The sequence below is a fragment of the Cryphonectria parasitica genome (assembly GCF_011745365.1).
Source record: "Cryphonectria parasitica EP155 unplaced genomic scaffold M406scaffold_1, whole genome shotgun sequence".
Lineage (NCBI taxonomy): Eukaryota > Fungi > Ascomycota > Sordariomycetes > Diaporthales > Cryphonectriaceae > Cryphonectria > Cryphonectria parasitica.
The window spans coordinates 3,402,180-3,418,052 of NW_024468909.1; the positions used below are offsets into that span (position 1 = coordinate 3,402,180).

Here is a 15,873-nt window from a genome sequence, read left to right on the forward strand (position 1 = left end):
TAGTATAACATACTTCATGGTCAACTTCTTGTAAGCCTCGACACAACCATTTCAATCGAGACTGACTTTTCTATAGCACGACCCAAAGAGAGAATGCTCTGCTGTGGCGTCGGGAAAGGCATGGAGACCGGTGAGCGAAGCCACATGCTCGAGCTGGCTCGCTGGTCATCAGATCTTACTGACCAGCGCAACTCTGAAAAGAGCTAAAATGCACCCCCCCAAACATGGAATTTTCTTCATTGGACTGAGCTGAAGTCATAATATTTAACTCCATGTGCATTAGCGTGCTCATCATGTCACATACAGCCCCTCGTTGTCCAGCCCTCGATTTATCACCTCTTCCTCCTCTCTTCACGTTCTTGATCCCTCTACAACATCACAAGGCCAACAAGAAGATTTTGAAGAGCACGCGAGTGGAAAAAAGATGCTTTTGGACGCTCTCTCACTTGCGTGCAACATAATGACGGTGATCGACTTTGGTCACATGCTATTTGAAGTATCGAGGCGGGCGTACCGCGCGGGCACACCTGATGCTGACGCCGAGTCCACAGCACACGATCTCTCTAGGGCAACTAAGATCCTCGAAACCTCCATCAGTGCCGGCATGCAACCCATCACTTCCGAAGAGTCTGAACTCTTGCGCATTGCCAATAGCTGCCGAGAAGCTGCAAAAAAGCTAGGGGAAATGTACGAAAAGCTGGCTGTGCCTAGATCCGGTCAAATATCCTGGTCCGGTCGTGCGACGAAGGCTGTCTTGGTGGGCATGAAGCGGCAATGGCAACGTCATAAATTCGATGAGCTCAACAACGTATTGATCGGCTGCCAAACTGCTATGCAGACCAGAATTCTTGTCTACCTCTAGTAAGTCCTTACTCTTTCATGTTCAACAGAGACTGCGGAAACGTGTTGGAGCAACTTGGAAAACAGATGTAGCTCGCGGCTGATCATCTCTTGATACAGCCAAACCAACAAAGCACAAGAAGCTATGCGCCTCGAAGAGTTCTCGACCCTCAATCGTTCTCTACAAAATTTCATCCGTGCGGTGTCCAAGGCCAAATTTGGGATGGATGACCTCCTGTTGAGATTGAACGATCTCCACGCACTCCAGCTAAACACCAGGGATGATCTCCATACGATCCAGCTAGAAACCAAGAGTAGCATCCAGCAAGACCGTCTCTTGGCCAGTCTGAAGTTCGACGGGATGAACCAGCGGTTCAACCACGATGTCAGGGACGCCCATCACGATACTTTCAAATGGCTCTTTGGCGAGAACATCGATTCTACCACATCATCAGACGTCAACTCGCGAGACAGCACATTGTCCAGCTGGTCGATCAGGCAGCGGGATAAGATGCTTCGGGCTCGCCAAGAGACATTTGATGACTTTGGCCAATGGTTGAAATCTGATTCGAGCCTGTACTGGATCAGTGGCAAGGCCGGTGCTGGCAAAAGCACGCTGATGAAGTTCATCTGCCAGCACCTAAGTCACTCAAAGCCAACGGCGGACACGGTTGTCCTTCACTACTTCTTCTGGTTCAACGCTCCAACCAGCACAATGCAGCGAAGTATCGCTGGGATGCTGAGTACATTGCTTTACCAGCTGCTGCAACATGATCGAGCTCTTGTTCCTCACCTGATCCACAGCATGCCCGAGGCGCGTTTAGAGGACAAGGACAGTCCATGGGATTGGACTCTCGACGAGCTGGAGCGTTGCTTACATACCGCACTTCGTTCCAGAGGAGTAAAACGCTCCGTATGTCTCATCATCGATGGCCTGGACGAGGTTCTTGAGGCGGATGGAGCCAATGCGCTCCTCAGGAGTATCCGACAACTTGAAAAACTCCGTACTGTCCGGTTATGTGTCTCAAGCCGTCCAGAACCAGTGTTCAACCGAGATCTCGGGCATTCGAGACATCTTCGCCTGGAGAAGTTGACGGCACCTGACAGACACCGCTTCGTGATGGATGCCCTCCAGCCTTATGCATCACGCTTTCCTCGAGATTCCTGTACAGAGGGCATCGAATGGTTTATTGCGCAGCTTGTTGGGAAGTCTGAGGGGGTCTTTCTCTGGACGCGTGTGGCTACTCAAAGCCTGGTGCGCGGATTGAATGACGGCAACTCCATCGAGACGCTCAAACAACGGCTGGATGCGACCCCGGCCGACTTGTACGGTCTCTTTGCTTCGATGTGGAAGCGACTCGGAGAAGATGAGCAGTTTTATCGAACTGGGGCAGCTAATGTGTTTCGGTTACTCCTCTGTGACGACGAGAAGAACATCTCAGCCAGACTTCTTGAAGGACGAAGCGACAACATCGATCTGATGACTCTTCATCTATCTCTCCACCGGGAGGAATCTGCGCGGGTGATCCAGGAGTTTGAAAGGCCCGACGGGACTGTCCGTTTTCTTGGTCGTGACCTGCTTGCCGATTGCCAAAAGACTTGCGAGATGATTCTTTCGCATTGTGTTGGTCTGGTCGACATTGATTCCCAACCTCGTACCAAGATTGTCGACGCATGTATCGATCTTGGTGAGTCCACTCCACATCCCGCCAGCCGAGTCCGGTTTGTCCACCGAACCGCCAGCGAATTTCTGAGAAATACTCCCGAAGGCAAGACCATTCTTGAATCTCATAGCCTTGGAGAGGATAGCCCGCTCTTTCGACTCTATCTCGCGTGTATTGCTCGTGCAGCATTGTTCAGGGGGCCTGGTCACAAGCAGGAAGACTGTTTGATCTTGTGGGACCTTGACATGCACCAAGCACTCGAGTTTTGTCAGCTGCACAGGCTCCAGGGACTGCTTTGCCGCCAACAGAGTCACGAAATCCTTCAGTCACTTCATACAATATACTTCCACCTGCTTGGAGACTCCACCAATCCCCGATTCACAGGATGGATACGTAATGAATTCCGCTATCCATTCGTACTCGAGGCTGCGACGTTCGGGTTTGGACACTATGTGCGACACTGGATGGCACAGCACTACCGCGATGCCAGTAAAGCAGTGAAAGCACATATCTTGAATGAATTTGCAGTCTCAATCCTCTCGGAAGTTCTCAGCGACTCCACACGCCCTCCTTCCGCACATCAAAAGGACTGTCTTGACACACTCGAGCGCCTTCTGAATTGGTGCACAAGCTTGGACGATCATCAGCCTTGGAGTCCTATGATTAAAATGAGTTTCGATTGGACCGAGTCATACAATTTTGACAAGCTTATCAGCCCATATGGCAATTTTCTGAGTTTATTCGAGTCTCTCGCGTCGTTGCAGGCACACTTGTGGCACGACCGCCAGGTTTGCGACACCATCCTTGGGGCCCTAAAATTGTTCGCGTCGTCCAGCATTAATCTCCACGAACGCTTTATAGGCGCATATTATCCTAGAGGGCGTGTGAGCAGTCCTTGGCAGTTGCCATGGCATACTCATATCTCTCCAGGGCCACCCTCCTCCTCGGTTGGCCACCATGAACGGCGCCCTGGCGTTCTGATTGAAACCGATTCAGTATGGCGCATTCAATTATTGGCAACGACACACAGGGCTGAATATGGGTCCTCGCTTCTGGAGAAGGAACTCCTAGATTTTGTGGCCACCAACAGTGGAGATGGACCACTGCCAGGACCCAAGGCCCTCCTACTCCTGTCAACGTTCTGGAGTCCCAGGGATGAGTCCAAGAAGAGAGCCCTGCAGCACGAGGCGAAAGTGGTACCTCCTGACCTCGAGACTTACATCTTGAGCCCCCTCACAAGTGACTTCGATAGCACCCATCAACAGCATATCTGGGATGTGCTGAATGAAGACATCCACAGGCGTATCAAGGATTGTTGGGAGATTAAGACGTCTGAAGAAGTTCTGACAGAATCCGATATCTGCGACTTCCTAGTTGCGCAAGGTCTCTTAATGTCGAAGGAACAAGCCAAGGCTTTGTATAAGGCATGTGGCATAGAAGTACCTACGGGGTATTCTGAAGGGTTTCGGACGAAGTGGCTGGAGGACCTGGGGTTGAGCATGGCCCCTCCGTCTGGAGCTCCAAGCAGCGAGCAGGAATTTGCCCGAATCATGTTCCATTCCTATCCCATAAAACCCTACTGTCCACCGCAATGAAAAGGTACTACCTGTTCAGTCTATGACCCGCTCATTGGCACGACCCATGACAGCCCGATAGCCAACCAAGTCGGGGACTATATCTGATATGACAGCAAGGTCATGTTTGGATTCTGGAGGCATACTGTACTTCTTTGGGGGACACCTGCCGGTCCTCTTACTGTATCCCAAAATATAATCAAATCATTATGCTGGCGTAAGCATCACATAAAACTATGGCACTGAATCTTGAATCTGAAATGTCATAAAATTAACTCCATAGAGTATTAATTAAAGGCATAGGCGTCGTCGCGTTGCCATGGACAATCTAAAGGTCCTCATTAATAGCGACTTGCCATGCGTATCCATTGTCAATTCGTAAAGTTCCATGGACCCCATATGTCCTCATTAGGTAGGTAATTTTGGCATGTCCAGCTGCCGTCCGGTCGTAAAAAGCCATGTATGCGTTCATCGTCTTTCAACGTGATTATCCCGTAGGTTTTCACTGGCGATTTTCCATACCTTGCGGTCGTCGTAGCACAATCAACATCAAGAAAGCCAGATACAACAACCTCCTGGATCCGCCTTCCATTCCCAGTTATGAGAAAATCAGAAAAAGCTCGTGAGTATCGTGGTGCCGCGGATTTCTCTTCAGGCGAACTTCGTGCGCTTAGCAGTACGATCGATGTCGTCAGTCTTGTTAGGTCGTGTGCGCTTTGTACGTTTGTTGGTCTTCTTGGCCATCAACTGCCAAGTCATCTCGGGTGTCGCAATCTTGACATGTCTCTCCTTGAGCTCGGCCAGGTGCATGCGCTTCTTGTCGTCATTGTCTCTCTGGGCGCGGGGGGCTTTGGCGAACACCAGCTTCTCAAGGCTTCTATGAAATGGTTGGTCAGTCAAGTCATGCGTCATTTGAATGCCGTTGCTCAAGGGGAAAGGCGTCAGAATAGCTAAGAGGGAGAACATACGACAAGTCACCCTTGTTATCTCGCTTTCCAGGCTTCTTCGTGTTCTTGGTGCCCATGTTGTCCTGAGCCTTGTTTCCGGCATCTCCGCAGGTAAGCTTGGTTCGAACACCATCGCTGTCCTTAGAGAGCTGGAGTCCCACTTTGGTCACTTTACCAAAGGGGCAAGACTTCTCAGCGGGGACTTTGACTTGGACGTTGGCAGTCTCAAAGTGGTCAGAGATGCAGCTTCCGAGGTTGGATCCGTGAGTGCTGGCCTTGGGCTCCTTGTGCTCCGTCACGGGGATAAGCACATTTGGAAGATCTCGAATCAAATCGACGTGGCACTGGCGGTGGTTCCAGCCCTGACGAGTCTGCTGCGCACGTGATTCGAACAGCGTACGGATGTTGCGAGGTTCGTTGATCCAGGGATGCTTCAAGGCATCCGAAGCGGTGAGCCTCTCCTTTGGGTCCGTCTCGAAACATAGACGTATGAAGTCTTGGCCGCATGCTGAGATAGCGTCGCCTCGCATGGTCTTGATCTCGTCGAACATAGCCTTAAAGTTCAGAGACTCGATCAACGGGTTCTCAGGCAGGAGATGCTCGAGGTCATCGAGGACGGAGACTCTACCAGAGCCGGCGAGGAGCTGCGCGGTCATGATGCCCAGAGCCCACATGTCGATGGCAGTGTCGTGTGCACCGGTTGGTTGAAACATCTCACTATAGTTGGAGTCAGTGTAAGTCTGGTTCTTAGACTGGGAACATGGAAAACTTACGGGGCCTGGAAACCTCTGGTTCCAACGAAATCCATCAGTGGGCCCTGTTTCATCGATCCGGCGTCACCAAAGTCTGTAAGGGCGAGCCTGTGTGCTGGCTTGGAGGAGACCATGCAGAGAACGTTCTCGGGCTTGAGGTCCCGATGGGCAACACCTTTGGCGTGCAGGTAGTCGAGGCCTTCGAGAACTTGACGGATCATCCATCTGACTTCGAGCTCCATGAAGCGTTTGTAAAGGCTAGTCAGGGAGAAGAGGTCTCCACCAGACGCAAGCTCCTCAAAGACATACCTGCGGGAGGTGGTGAGCATCTGGATGTCAAGGATGCAAGAGAGGGACGAAAGCTTACAGTGTGTGGACGCTCTTGTAGGCGCATTTGAAAGATGCGATGTTGGGCTGTACACCAGTTGATTAGTTATTCATGTTATCAACAGCGAGCCGAGGATACTGACGTGATCAATTTGGCTCATCATGGTGATCGAGCGCATTGTCTTCCTGACGAAACTACTGGCACCATTGCCCAAGTCGCTCTGTAGGTCGTAGATCTTGCAGGCAACCTGCTTTCCAGTCTTCATATCGTAGGCAAGGCGGACTTCAGCAGAGGCACCCTGGCCGAGAATGATGTCGGTGACTTTGTATTTTCCATCGAACAGCTAGCACCCATTTAGCAGGGAGACAGGAGAGAGAACATAAGGTGGCAACTGACCTTGACCTCTTCCTTTTGAATCGGCGTCATCTCAACTCTCTTCTGGAAGGGAAGCTTGACTTTGAAGGACAGGTAAGGCTTCATGGTCACCGTGTCACCGTGCTCGAGGAGTCTGCCTGGCTCGACCTTGTCTGGTCGGCCAATGCGAATGCCATTGACAAATGTACCGTTGTCGGACTGGCGGTCTCGAACATAGACCAAGCGGTCACAGCCATCCTCGAAGAGGATGGAATAGAACTCCATGTGATTGCGGGAGACGGAGGCATTCAAGAACGCACGATCGCTGCGGAAGCCTCTTGTCAGTGTGTGCGTGTTCATGTCATCCTGATGCGAGGCTGAGGTCAGACCAAACTCACTTGGTCCGCTCGTCACGGCCGATCTTGATGATCTGGCCATTGTGGAGCAAGAGGGTGCCTGAGAGGAAGACTTGTCAGCTCAAGAAAGAGAAAGGAGAATGTAGGGAGGACGAGGCCAGTAGGCTGACCTCTGGTAGGCGGGTTGGTCGAGCGATCCTCGAAGTCAAACTCGGCCACAGGCTGAGACATCTTGACTGGTCGACGCGAAGTGAACTGTACTGTACTGTACTGTACTGAATAAACAAAGTATGTGACGTGAAAGGGGCTTCTGTCCAGCAGATGGTACCGTGTTACGGCGCGAGGTGGAAGATGATGGGATGAATACAACTGTAGAAACGAAGATGTTGGAAAGAAGTCAGGATGATGGTGGAGGTCAGATCCAGTCCGAAGAAAAATAGTAGAGATGGTGGAAACGAGAGAGGGTGCAACAAATTATGGTGGCTGGACGACTTGAGAAACAAAAAGAAAAAAGGTCTCAAGATGTGAGGCCTGGAAAATGGACGAGAAATCCAAACGATAGAACGACGCAGAACGCAGACGAAGCCTGGAGATATTGGAAGCCAACCCAACGCCGTACCACGGGATTTACCTCGATTTCCCCCTACCTTTTTGGTCGAACCCCATTTGACACTAGGAATTTTCTCTACTTGCTAGTTGATTGAGCACTTGCTTACTGAAACAGTAGAGTTAGCAGATTTAGCGGAAGGAGGTATGTACCTCCTGCTTCCTCCATGTTTACTAGACATTCACACACTAAGAAGCAGGACAGCCTCTTGTAGCTACGACTGAAGGACCGAACACAGATTTTACACAATATAAAACTGTAGACTATGATAACTCAACCTGAGGATATAACTTCCACACTAGAAAAAGTGTTTTTTGAATCTATTTCCAGAACAGGTAACTGCTGGAGGAGAAGTGGTGACCTCTTGGGATATGCGAGGAGGCTAGACTGATACTTCAACCCTAACCCGAAGGGCCTCTCTATACCTAAACGCGCGATCACATGTGTCCCGTCCAGCTACGTCAGTGGTCCAAGCAGCGCGTCGGGACTTGGTCGACATCCAAGTTCTCACTGGATTTTGAGGAAATCCTCATCACACAACGAGCACACACCACTGGCAATGGCAACAATAGCACTATGCCGCGGTGCGCTCCGGCGCCTTGCCGTTCCGCTTACTCTGGGGATGTCCACAAGTCTGTTCCTCGCCAGTCGCCAGCGGCCGATGCGTCTTGATGCGGTGCCCGCCGCATCCAGGTCTCCTCCTCCAGCCGTGGAGCGGGTGGTGGCTGAGTCTGAGGGCTGGCTAAACCCTGAGGTCATCAAACAGCTATCCGGGGGGAGTCTCGTAGGTGAGGGACTCCATCTGTGCGAGATCGTGTGGGAGTGAGACTGGCTGACGGGCAGTGGCTTGGTGCTAGGCTTCCTGGCTGGTGTGCTGGTCAGTGTTTTCTCCAAAACATTGGTCCTGCTGACGGGCATAGCAATCGTCGCTATTCAGGTAAGTCGCCGCTGTTGGCCTTCTCACAGAGAGGGGGAGGGTGGACGCGGGTAACTGATCGGTGACATCATATACACAGCTGGCTTCTCGCAACGGCATCGACCTCTTGGGGATGCTCAGGTTGAGACAGAGGGTAAAGTCTTCGAAGGTGCTGTCGGCTCTGGAAAGGAACCCGACTTTCAAATTGGCCTTTGGAACGACGTTTGCGCTGGCGGCCTTCATGCAATTCTAGACGGAAATATCCTATACCATAAAATTCGGACCATCCACGCTTCTAAATATTTCAATCCAAAACGGTGTTCCCATTTGTCGTCCATCATGCCGATGGCCTTGTGACTCGTGTGGTCTGGGCTCGTTCACATGGGTGCGGTCTCCCTCTTCAGCCACGCCAACGTGAACTCGTCATCCTTGAAAAAGTCCTTCGTCTTTGCATATATTTCCATGTGGTAGTCATTCAGCCAGTCTTTCTCGCTCTGGGTCAGGAGATTGGTGTCGATCAACTTCCTGCAGTAGGGCGTCATCGTGACGTGCTCGAAACCGAGGAAAGGCCTGTCGCCAAGCTGGAAGGCGGTCTCGACCTCCTTCACGATCGCGATGTTCTCGATACGGATGCCAAATTCTCCGTCCTCGTAGTATCCTGGCTCGATCGATAAGACGTTTCCCGCTGATATGTACACGTCGGCATAGATCTTTCTCGTCCCAATGCCAATAGGGCCCTCGTGCACGTTCAGGTATGACCCGACACCGTGGCCTGTGCCGTGACGGTAGTCTAGGCCCTCATTCTGCACAAGACTTGTTAGCTTCACATCTATACATATATCCGGGTCATAGAAAGCAGGACGCACCCAGAGGAACTGGCGAGCTAAGCAGTCTATCGCAAAGCCAGTAGTACCCTTGGGAAAGACAGCACGATCCAGGGCTATGTTGCCCTTGAGCACCAGAGTGTTCGTTAGTATCTCTTTCTCTGTAGGCGTTCCGAAATGCAGAGTCCGCGTGGTGTCTGTCGTGCCATCAAGAAACTGTGCCCCTGAGTCGCAAAGGTAGATCTTATTCGGGTCGATGATGGAACAGCTCCCTTTCTCCGGGATGTAGTGAATGACAGCAGCACTGTATAATATGTCAGCTTGGGGACTATGTTCAATGACCACCACGTGTTGACTTACTTGGCACCTGTAGATGATATCGTCGGGAACGAAAGGCCAACAAAATTCTCGTGCTTCGATCGCAGCTCCTCAAGTTTATCAGCCGCGGTCACCTCGTCGACGACGGCCTTCTTATTGACCAGCTGGTCCTCCAGCCAGGCGAAGTAAGCTGTCAATGCGGCGCCGTCTCTAATATGGCACTGACGCATGCCCTCTAACTCGGTCTCATTCTTCTGTGCCTTGAAATCACCAACTGGCGATCGAATTTCCTCAACGGATTCATCGCCTAGCGCTAGTTTAAGTGCCCACGACCCCTTGGTAGAGATCCCATATCGCTTCGCTGGCTTTGTTCCATTCGTCGCGTCATCGCCTACCGCCAGGGTCTCGCTGAGGGCCTTGGCGTCATCGAAGAGGCTGCTGTAGGGCTTCACCGTGACGCCGCTCTCGGCCAGATAACTGTCGCACCCCTCGGCAAGTTTCGTTGAGTCGACATAGAGAGTCGCATCCTCGGCAGTAATGACGGCATAGGAGAAGAAGACAGGGTTGTACGGTATATCATTTCCGCGTAGGTTGAAAAGCCAGGCGATCTCATCGAGCATTGAGACAACGAAACAAGCAAGATTCTTCTTGGCCAGCTCCTTCCGCAAGCCCACAAGCTTCTCCTTGGTGTCCTTACCAGCGTACTTTTGAGGAAGTAGCTTGACTGGCTCGTTTGGGCGGCTTGGTTTGGCCTGTCCCCAGACAATATCTACCAGATTTTCGTTGACGGCGACGAGGTCCGAGCCCCCCTTCGTTTCGATGTCTGCGATGAACTTCTCGGCAGTCTGGCTTGTGATCAGGGTTGGGTCCACGCCGACAGTCTTGCCGCCCGCAGACTCATCTGCGGCCCATTCCTGCCAGGTGGGTACGCCTTGTAGGCCCTGCTTGAGGAGAGTCCAGTTGTTGTCCAGCTGCTTGGACGCCTGGTTGAAGTATCTGCCATCCGTCGCCAGGGCCGCCTTCTCCTGGGTGATGACTGCGCAGCCTGCTGAGCCGTTGAAGCCACAGATGAATTCTCTCCTAGCGTCGCATGGCGCGATGTACTCAGAGGAGTGACTGTCTTCTGACGGCACGACTGAAAACAAGACATCTACTGTCAGCACGTGGATGGTAAGTGAAGTGGCTTGTGGTGAGACTGCTGACCATATATGTCGATGTTGCGCTCTCTCATGAGCTTGCGCAGCTCAGCGAGCTGGCTGCTGGTCTCCACTGTCTCCATCTCGGCTGCAGCGCTGCTATACGCGGCGGTCCAAGACCAAGAAATTGTCCCGGAGACAAAGGCAGGAGGCCTGCTCTTGCCTCGAAGTCTATGCGTGATTTGAGGGAAGCTAGAACTGAATGACGGACCCTTACGCGTAGCAGTGAAGAAGGGCCTAGAAAGGATGAGCAACATGAATGTGACGCCTGCAGAGATGAGGGTAGCAAATATGAGAGGAGTATCTGGCAGATCTTATAAGTTGATGAGAGAGCCATGAGAGGCCGGGGGGGGGGGTGGGCAAAGATACCATCCTGAAGCATCCAAGCGGAAGCGCTGCTCAGCACCCCACCTTCAGAGTCTCCAATCTAGCAAGCCCCACTATCACCACTGTCCCTTGTGTCCTACCTAATTAGGGTGACCCCCAAGACGATCCCCGTACATGGCACAGGCGGCTCGTTTTGCTTCGGTTTAAGACTCAAGCCAGTCTCATTCAGGGAAACTATCAGGTATGACTGTTGCATACATTCTAGGATGCTGTGGATGTATGTCTTTCTGCCCCAGAACAAATCGAGTTTTGTTATAACAAGTACGTATCCGCTGTCCAGTACACGACCTTCAACATAGAATGAAGCAAGACAAGAATATTGTTGGTATGTCCCGTGAGCCTGCCTGGGTAATGCTGTAGTGGTTGGTAGTATTGCTGCTTAGAAACTTTGGTGTGCCTAGACGAATTCACACAAATTCAACCCACCCACCCACGTTTCTGCCTTGGGGTTTGTCCAAAAGTAACGTCAAAATGCCTCATAATGACACCTCTAGAGAAAAGAAAAATCCACTTATGAGACTATCGGCCATCTGGAAGGTCATCATTGTGTTACTCTCCTGGGATGCGAAGACGAAAGCGAAGAGGAAGGCAATTCATGCCCCCCCTCAACGACCCTCCATAGACGTGCCTGCTCAGCTACGAAGTTACTTACCGTGGCTAGCAGGCATGTGGCAAGTCTAAGACCTGGGGGAGTTGGGCTTTGAAGGTGCTAGCGGCTGATGGGCCCTCACACCCTGTCTGCCTGTCAGGCGCCCTTGCGCCAACGGGTCACGGCAGCAATGGGTGCAGTACTGTGTACTGTGCATCTTATCGATAAAGCTGACATTTTTACCCCACTACCAGACATCTCCTTCCACACCCCAGCACCGTCACACTGGTACCACACAGCCAGTAACCCTGAGAATACAAACAAAAGGTTGACTTGCTCTTTTTCTCCTGCTGAACCCCCTCCCCCCCCACTACACCCCTCCTTCGCAGAATAATGCCATGTAAAAAGCGCAATGCAGACACAGTCTCAACTCTCTATCCCACTTTCGACATCCGCCAACCTTAGAAGCGTCCCACACTGTGGTTTAGTGCCACCCTCGTCTTCAGCCTGTGCGACCGCTTCAACGCAGAGCACGACTTCCGCCAAGGCTTGCTAGCCGTCGCTATGTTTGGTGCAAGACAAGATGGAGCCTTTACCATTACCATCAACTCTAGATGAGGCCGAGTCGGTAAGCCCCCCCCCCCCCTCCTTCAAGTATCCTCTGTCAGTCTGTGTGGTCGCTGATTATGGAACAGCTGATCTTGGCTCTGTATCAACCGGCTCCCCCCGAGGTCATAGCGAGAACTCAGGATGCTCTTCAGCGTCTTCAACGCTCCCCTGCAGGATGGCAGTTTGCTCATGGCATGTTGGAGAGACCAGATGATCAGGTCAAATTCTTTGGGGCCTTGACCATTATCATCAAGCTCAATACAGAGAGGTAGGAGTGGCTACTCCTTGTGTATCCCGCCCCTCCTATGTCAGGATACTGAAATTGGGCAGCTCGAATCTGGCGGGTGATGATGCTAGACAGCTTCTGCAGAGCCTGCTTGGCTGGTTTAGTCGATCCCTGACGGACGGAAGCGCCGCACTTGTAATTCGAAAGCTGGCATCTGCTCTGGTCACCTTCTTCATCCACTTCTCTCACCTCTGGCCTGACTGTGTGCGACATTTGCTGTACTGTCTCGATCTTGGTCGCGTTGTGACGAGGGACGAATCTAAGAATGTGCCTACCTCCGATCTCACCTCGAGCCTTTCCGAGACCAGCTTCTTAGCAGCTATCTGGTTCGTCACGGTGCTCGTGGAGGAAGTCGCGAGAACGGAGATGAAATCACAAAAGAGGTAAGGCCTGTGTTCTGGACCACGTTGGATCAACCATTGACCTGGAATAGCTCGGGAGTACATGACTATCTCATCCGAAACGGGGAGGACGTAGCGGTCCTCCTCGCCCAGGGATTCTCGATCACGTCTCCTTCAGGCTTGAAAATCCGCGAAGAAACTATCAAGTGCTTGCAGGTGAGTCTATTGAGCTGCTCTCTAATCGATCGCTCACCCATAATTTCGCCCTGACCTGTAATGCGGAATGGCTGACACTGCTACAGTCTTGGGTAATGTATGAGCAGAGGCTGCCACCCAGTGAGGATGCGCTGAAGACGCCCCTGCGAAATCTCATACTTCCTGCCCTGCAATGCATACAAGTTGAGGAGTTGTCATTGCCGACGATGGAGTTATTCATCGATATCCTGCAAAACTATTCCGGTTTTCTGAGGGATGAGCATTACGAGGCTTTGTTCGCCTTTTTCGAAAGTGACTGGTCCAGAGATCATTACATGCAACTGGTTGCAGGTGATTTCGACTTTGCGCTGACCCAGTATGGCGTAATGCTGATCTGTGCTGGCGATGCAAAAATCATGACTCTCATGGAAGATATGGGAGACGCGTCACAAAGAATGCTGCAGAGGCTATGCGGCCTTCTCAACTGCAACGGCGTCCTGGTCGGAGAGGACAGGATCTTTGTACCTGCTCTGGAATTCTGGGCAACATTCGTCGAGACGCTGACTGACACCGTCTTTATGGAAGAGGCTGCAACATACAGCTGGCTGCCCTTCGCGATGAGCCAGGTCATGGATGCAGTTTCGCATTGCTATCGCAAGATCCAACTCATCGAGGCCACCTCGTGGAGCGAGATGGACTCCAATGACAGGACCGGGTGGATAGAGGCAAGGAAAGACGTTGCAGACTTCCTGCAAGCTGTCTATGCCCTGGAGGGTAGATCTCTAGTGAGCAATTTCGTCGGATTGCTACTTCACTCTCTTTCAGCCCGAGACTGGGCACAAATTGAGGCTGCCCTCTTTTGCCTGGGGGCATTGAGCGACTGTGTCGGGGACAGCGGCAATTGCGATGAAGAATTGCACAAAGTCTTTTCCTCTGAGCTCTTTCAGCTCGTCAGTCCTGGTCCGGCGCGGTCTGAAATACCGCCTCGACTGTTGCAGACAAGCTTGTCTACCATCGAACGATATTCAGACTTCTTCGAGCGCCACCAACAATACTTGGCCGCGGCGCTCGAGCTTCTCTTTAGTGTTGTCGGCGAGGACGGGCTCCTTGGTGGCTCTTCTTCCAAGTCCATTATGACACTATGCTCTTCGTGCCGATCCCTGCTCAAGGATCATGTCGAGGCCTTCCTTCAGCATTTCCATCGGATACATGGCTTAGGCATTGACTCGGTGTCTGAAGAGAGGATCATGACGGGCATCGCCTCCATCATTCAGGCCATCCCGCAGGAGGACCGCAAGCTCGAGTACCTCGAGCAGCTTATTTCATTGCTCAACGCTGATGCACAAAAATGCCTTCGGCTGAAGAACCAGCCAGAGAGTGCAGATGAGCCGGACATGAAACCTTGGCTGGAAACCAGGCTGCGTATGGATCTAGCAGCGCAAAAGAATGCGCCAGCATCTGCTGATGAAGCCTCTTTACTGATCACAGAAAGAGTACTCAGGCTGATGGCAAGCATGGCCAGGGGGGTGCAGAGCTTGTCCGAAGGGCCTATCGATCTGGACAAGCCGGAGACCATCTCACTGGAACCCAGAAATGAGCGCCTTGTGATCATCCAGAATCACACCATGGCAGTCATTACAGGGCTATACCAAGCCTTTGGGCAGAGCGGAGAAGTGACTGAGACCGTATGCAACATCTTTAGAGCAGGATTCTCCGAGACTGAAGATGGGCCCTTTGTCTTTTCTCCAGACAGTGTTGTCGATTTCTTCACTCGCAGTACTGCAGCTACCAACCCCAGAATAGGTATCATGATCAGCACAGCATGCTCGTTCGTGAGCTCCCTGGGCAGCCGCTCCAAGGCTCAGATCCTGAGCTGCCTTTCATCTCTACTTCCATGGGTGTTGGGGCTCCTGAGAGAACTTTCTGGTGGGGGCAAAACCACGAAGCATTTGCGTTGATTACATGGCTAACCTGGCAATAGATCCGGATAGCGACCCCGATCTCGCACAAAATGGCATTGAATTTGTCCACCACGTCATGCTACGATACCCGGAAGCGCTTTTGCAAGTCCAGCCAAGTACAGATCTAGAGTTCTTCTTCATGTTTGCCTTAACAGTGCTTGATGGCAAAGAACTGCTTCTCAAGGGAAGTGCCTGCGACTTTTGGGTACGTAAATGTATTCCGATGCTCGAGCCTCACGTTGTACCGCTTACTAACGAAGAAACGAATTAACAGTCAGGCTTTGTGACAATCAAAGTCGATGATCCAGCCATACAGGCCGGTTTTGAAAACGCGATCGAACACCTCGGGCCTCTACTGGCCCGCTCACTTGTCCAAAACATTGGTGGCAACGCATCCCGTAGCGAGCTGGATAAACTGAGTGACCCTCTTAAGAAGCTTGTTTTCCAGCATCCGCGGGCGAAGGGGTGGCTGGAGGCTACCCTGTTCGATCCAGCATTCCCCAGCACTCAAGTGACGGACGCGGACAAGTCCATGTTTCTGAAGAAGATCATCAAGTAAGGACAAGTTCCGCCCTCTCCCCCTTCTATGTGTTTTGCCTTGAGCATGTGGCGCTAATCTTTCACCCGTAAGTCTTCGAGGATCACGTCAAACAAATACAGTGGTGAGAGAGTTCTGGTTGGCGTGCAGGGGCTCTAGCTTTGCGTACGCATCGTGATGGCGCATAGAAGAGCATCGACGGCGTCGTGTGTTGGGTTTTTTGTTGGGCGTTAGGATAGATAACAGAACTTGGATGCAAATCGATATCGGATTCTTAAACTTTCTTGATTG

The 15,873-nt window shown here is 51.8% G+C and overlaps 5 protein-coding genes across 5 annotated transcripts; 3 read left to right on the forward strand and 2 right to left on the reverse strand.

Annotated features, from left to right (window-relative positions):
* Window positions 1-460: 460 nt before the first annotated feature.
* On the forward strand, window positions 461-2,732 carry M406DRAFT_325806 (uncharacterized protein; the record flags this gene model as incomplete). The annotated part of the gene is made up of 4 exons (XM_040920025.1): window positions 461-861; window positions 961-2,395; window positions 2,438-2,528; window positions 2,635-2,732. 4 exons carry the CDS (start codon window positions 461-463, stop codon window positions 2,730-2,732), a joined length of 2,025 nt encoding a protein of 674 aa, XP_040781317.1.
* Window positions 2,733-5,306: 2,574 nt separating this feature from the next.
* Window positions 5,307-6,759, reverse strand: M406DRAFT_14904 (uncharacterized protein; the record flags this gene model as incomplete). Its single annotated transcript, XM_040915394.1, has 5 exons — window positions 5,307-5,742; window positions 5,799-6,086; window positions 6,145-6,191; window positions 6,248-6,448; window positions 6,502-6,759. Coding segments are annotated over 5 exons (1,230 nt in total), but the record flags the coding sequence as incomplete, so codon positions are not given.
* A 1,793-nt stretch (window positions 6,760-8,552) lies between these two features.
* On the reverse strand, window positions 8,553-10,759 carry M406DRAFT_87199 (uncharacterized protein; the record flags this gene model as incomplete). The annotated part of the gene is made up of 4 exons (XM_040926103.1): window positions 8,553-9,141; window positions 9,205-9,466; window positions 9,523-10,615; window positions 10,684-10,759. 4 exons carry the CDS (start codon window positions 10,757-10,759, stop codon window positions 8,716-8,718), a joined length of 1,857 nt encoding a protein of 618 aa, XP_040781319.1. The 3' UTR covers window positions 8,553-8,715.
* A 584-nt stretch (window positions 10,760-11,343) lies between these two features.
* M406DRAFT_354408 (uncharacterized protein) lies at window positions 11,344-12,102 on the forward strand. The gene is made up of 2 exons (XM_040922904.1): window positions 11,344-11,388; window positions 11,465-12,102. The coding sequence occupies exon 2, from the start codon at window positions 11,783-11,785 to the stop codon at window positions 12,044-12,046; it is 264 nt and encodes an 87-aa protein (XP_040781320.1). The 5' UTR covers window positions 11,344-11,388; window positions 11,465-11,782; the 3' UTR covers window positions 12,047-12,102.
* A 133-nt stretch (window positions 12,103-12,235) lies between these two features.
* M406DRAFT_285000 (uncharacterized protein) lies at window positions 12,236-15,852 on the forward strand (the record flags this gene model as incomplete). Its single annotated transcript, XM_040918600.1, has 9 exons — window positions 12,236-12,280; window positions 12,348-12,529; window positions 12,592-12,709; window positions 12,812-12,930; window positions 12,981-13,104; window positions 13,191-15,009; window positions 15,065-15,249; window positions 15,319-15,599; window positions 15,676-15,852. 9 exons carry the CDS (start codon window positions 12,236-12,238, stop codon window positions 15,758-15,760), a joined length of 2,958 nt encoding a protein of 985 aa, XP_040781321.1. The 3' UTR covers window positions 15,761-15,852.
* Between the last annotated feature and the right edge of the window lie 21 nt (window positions 15,853-15,873).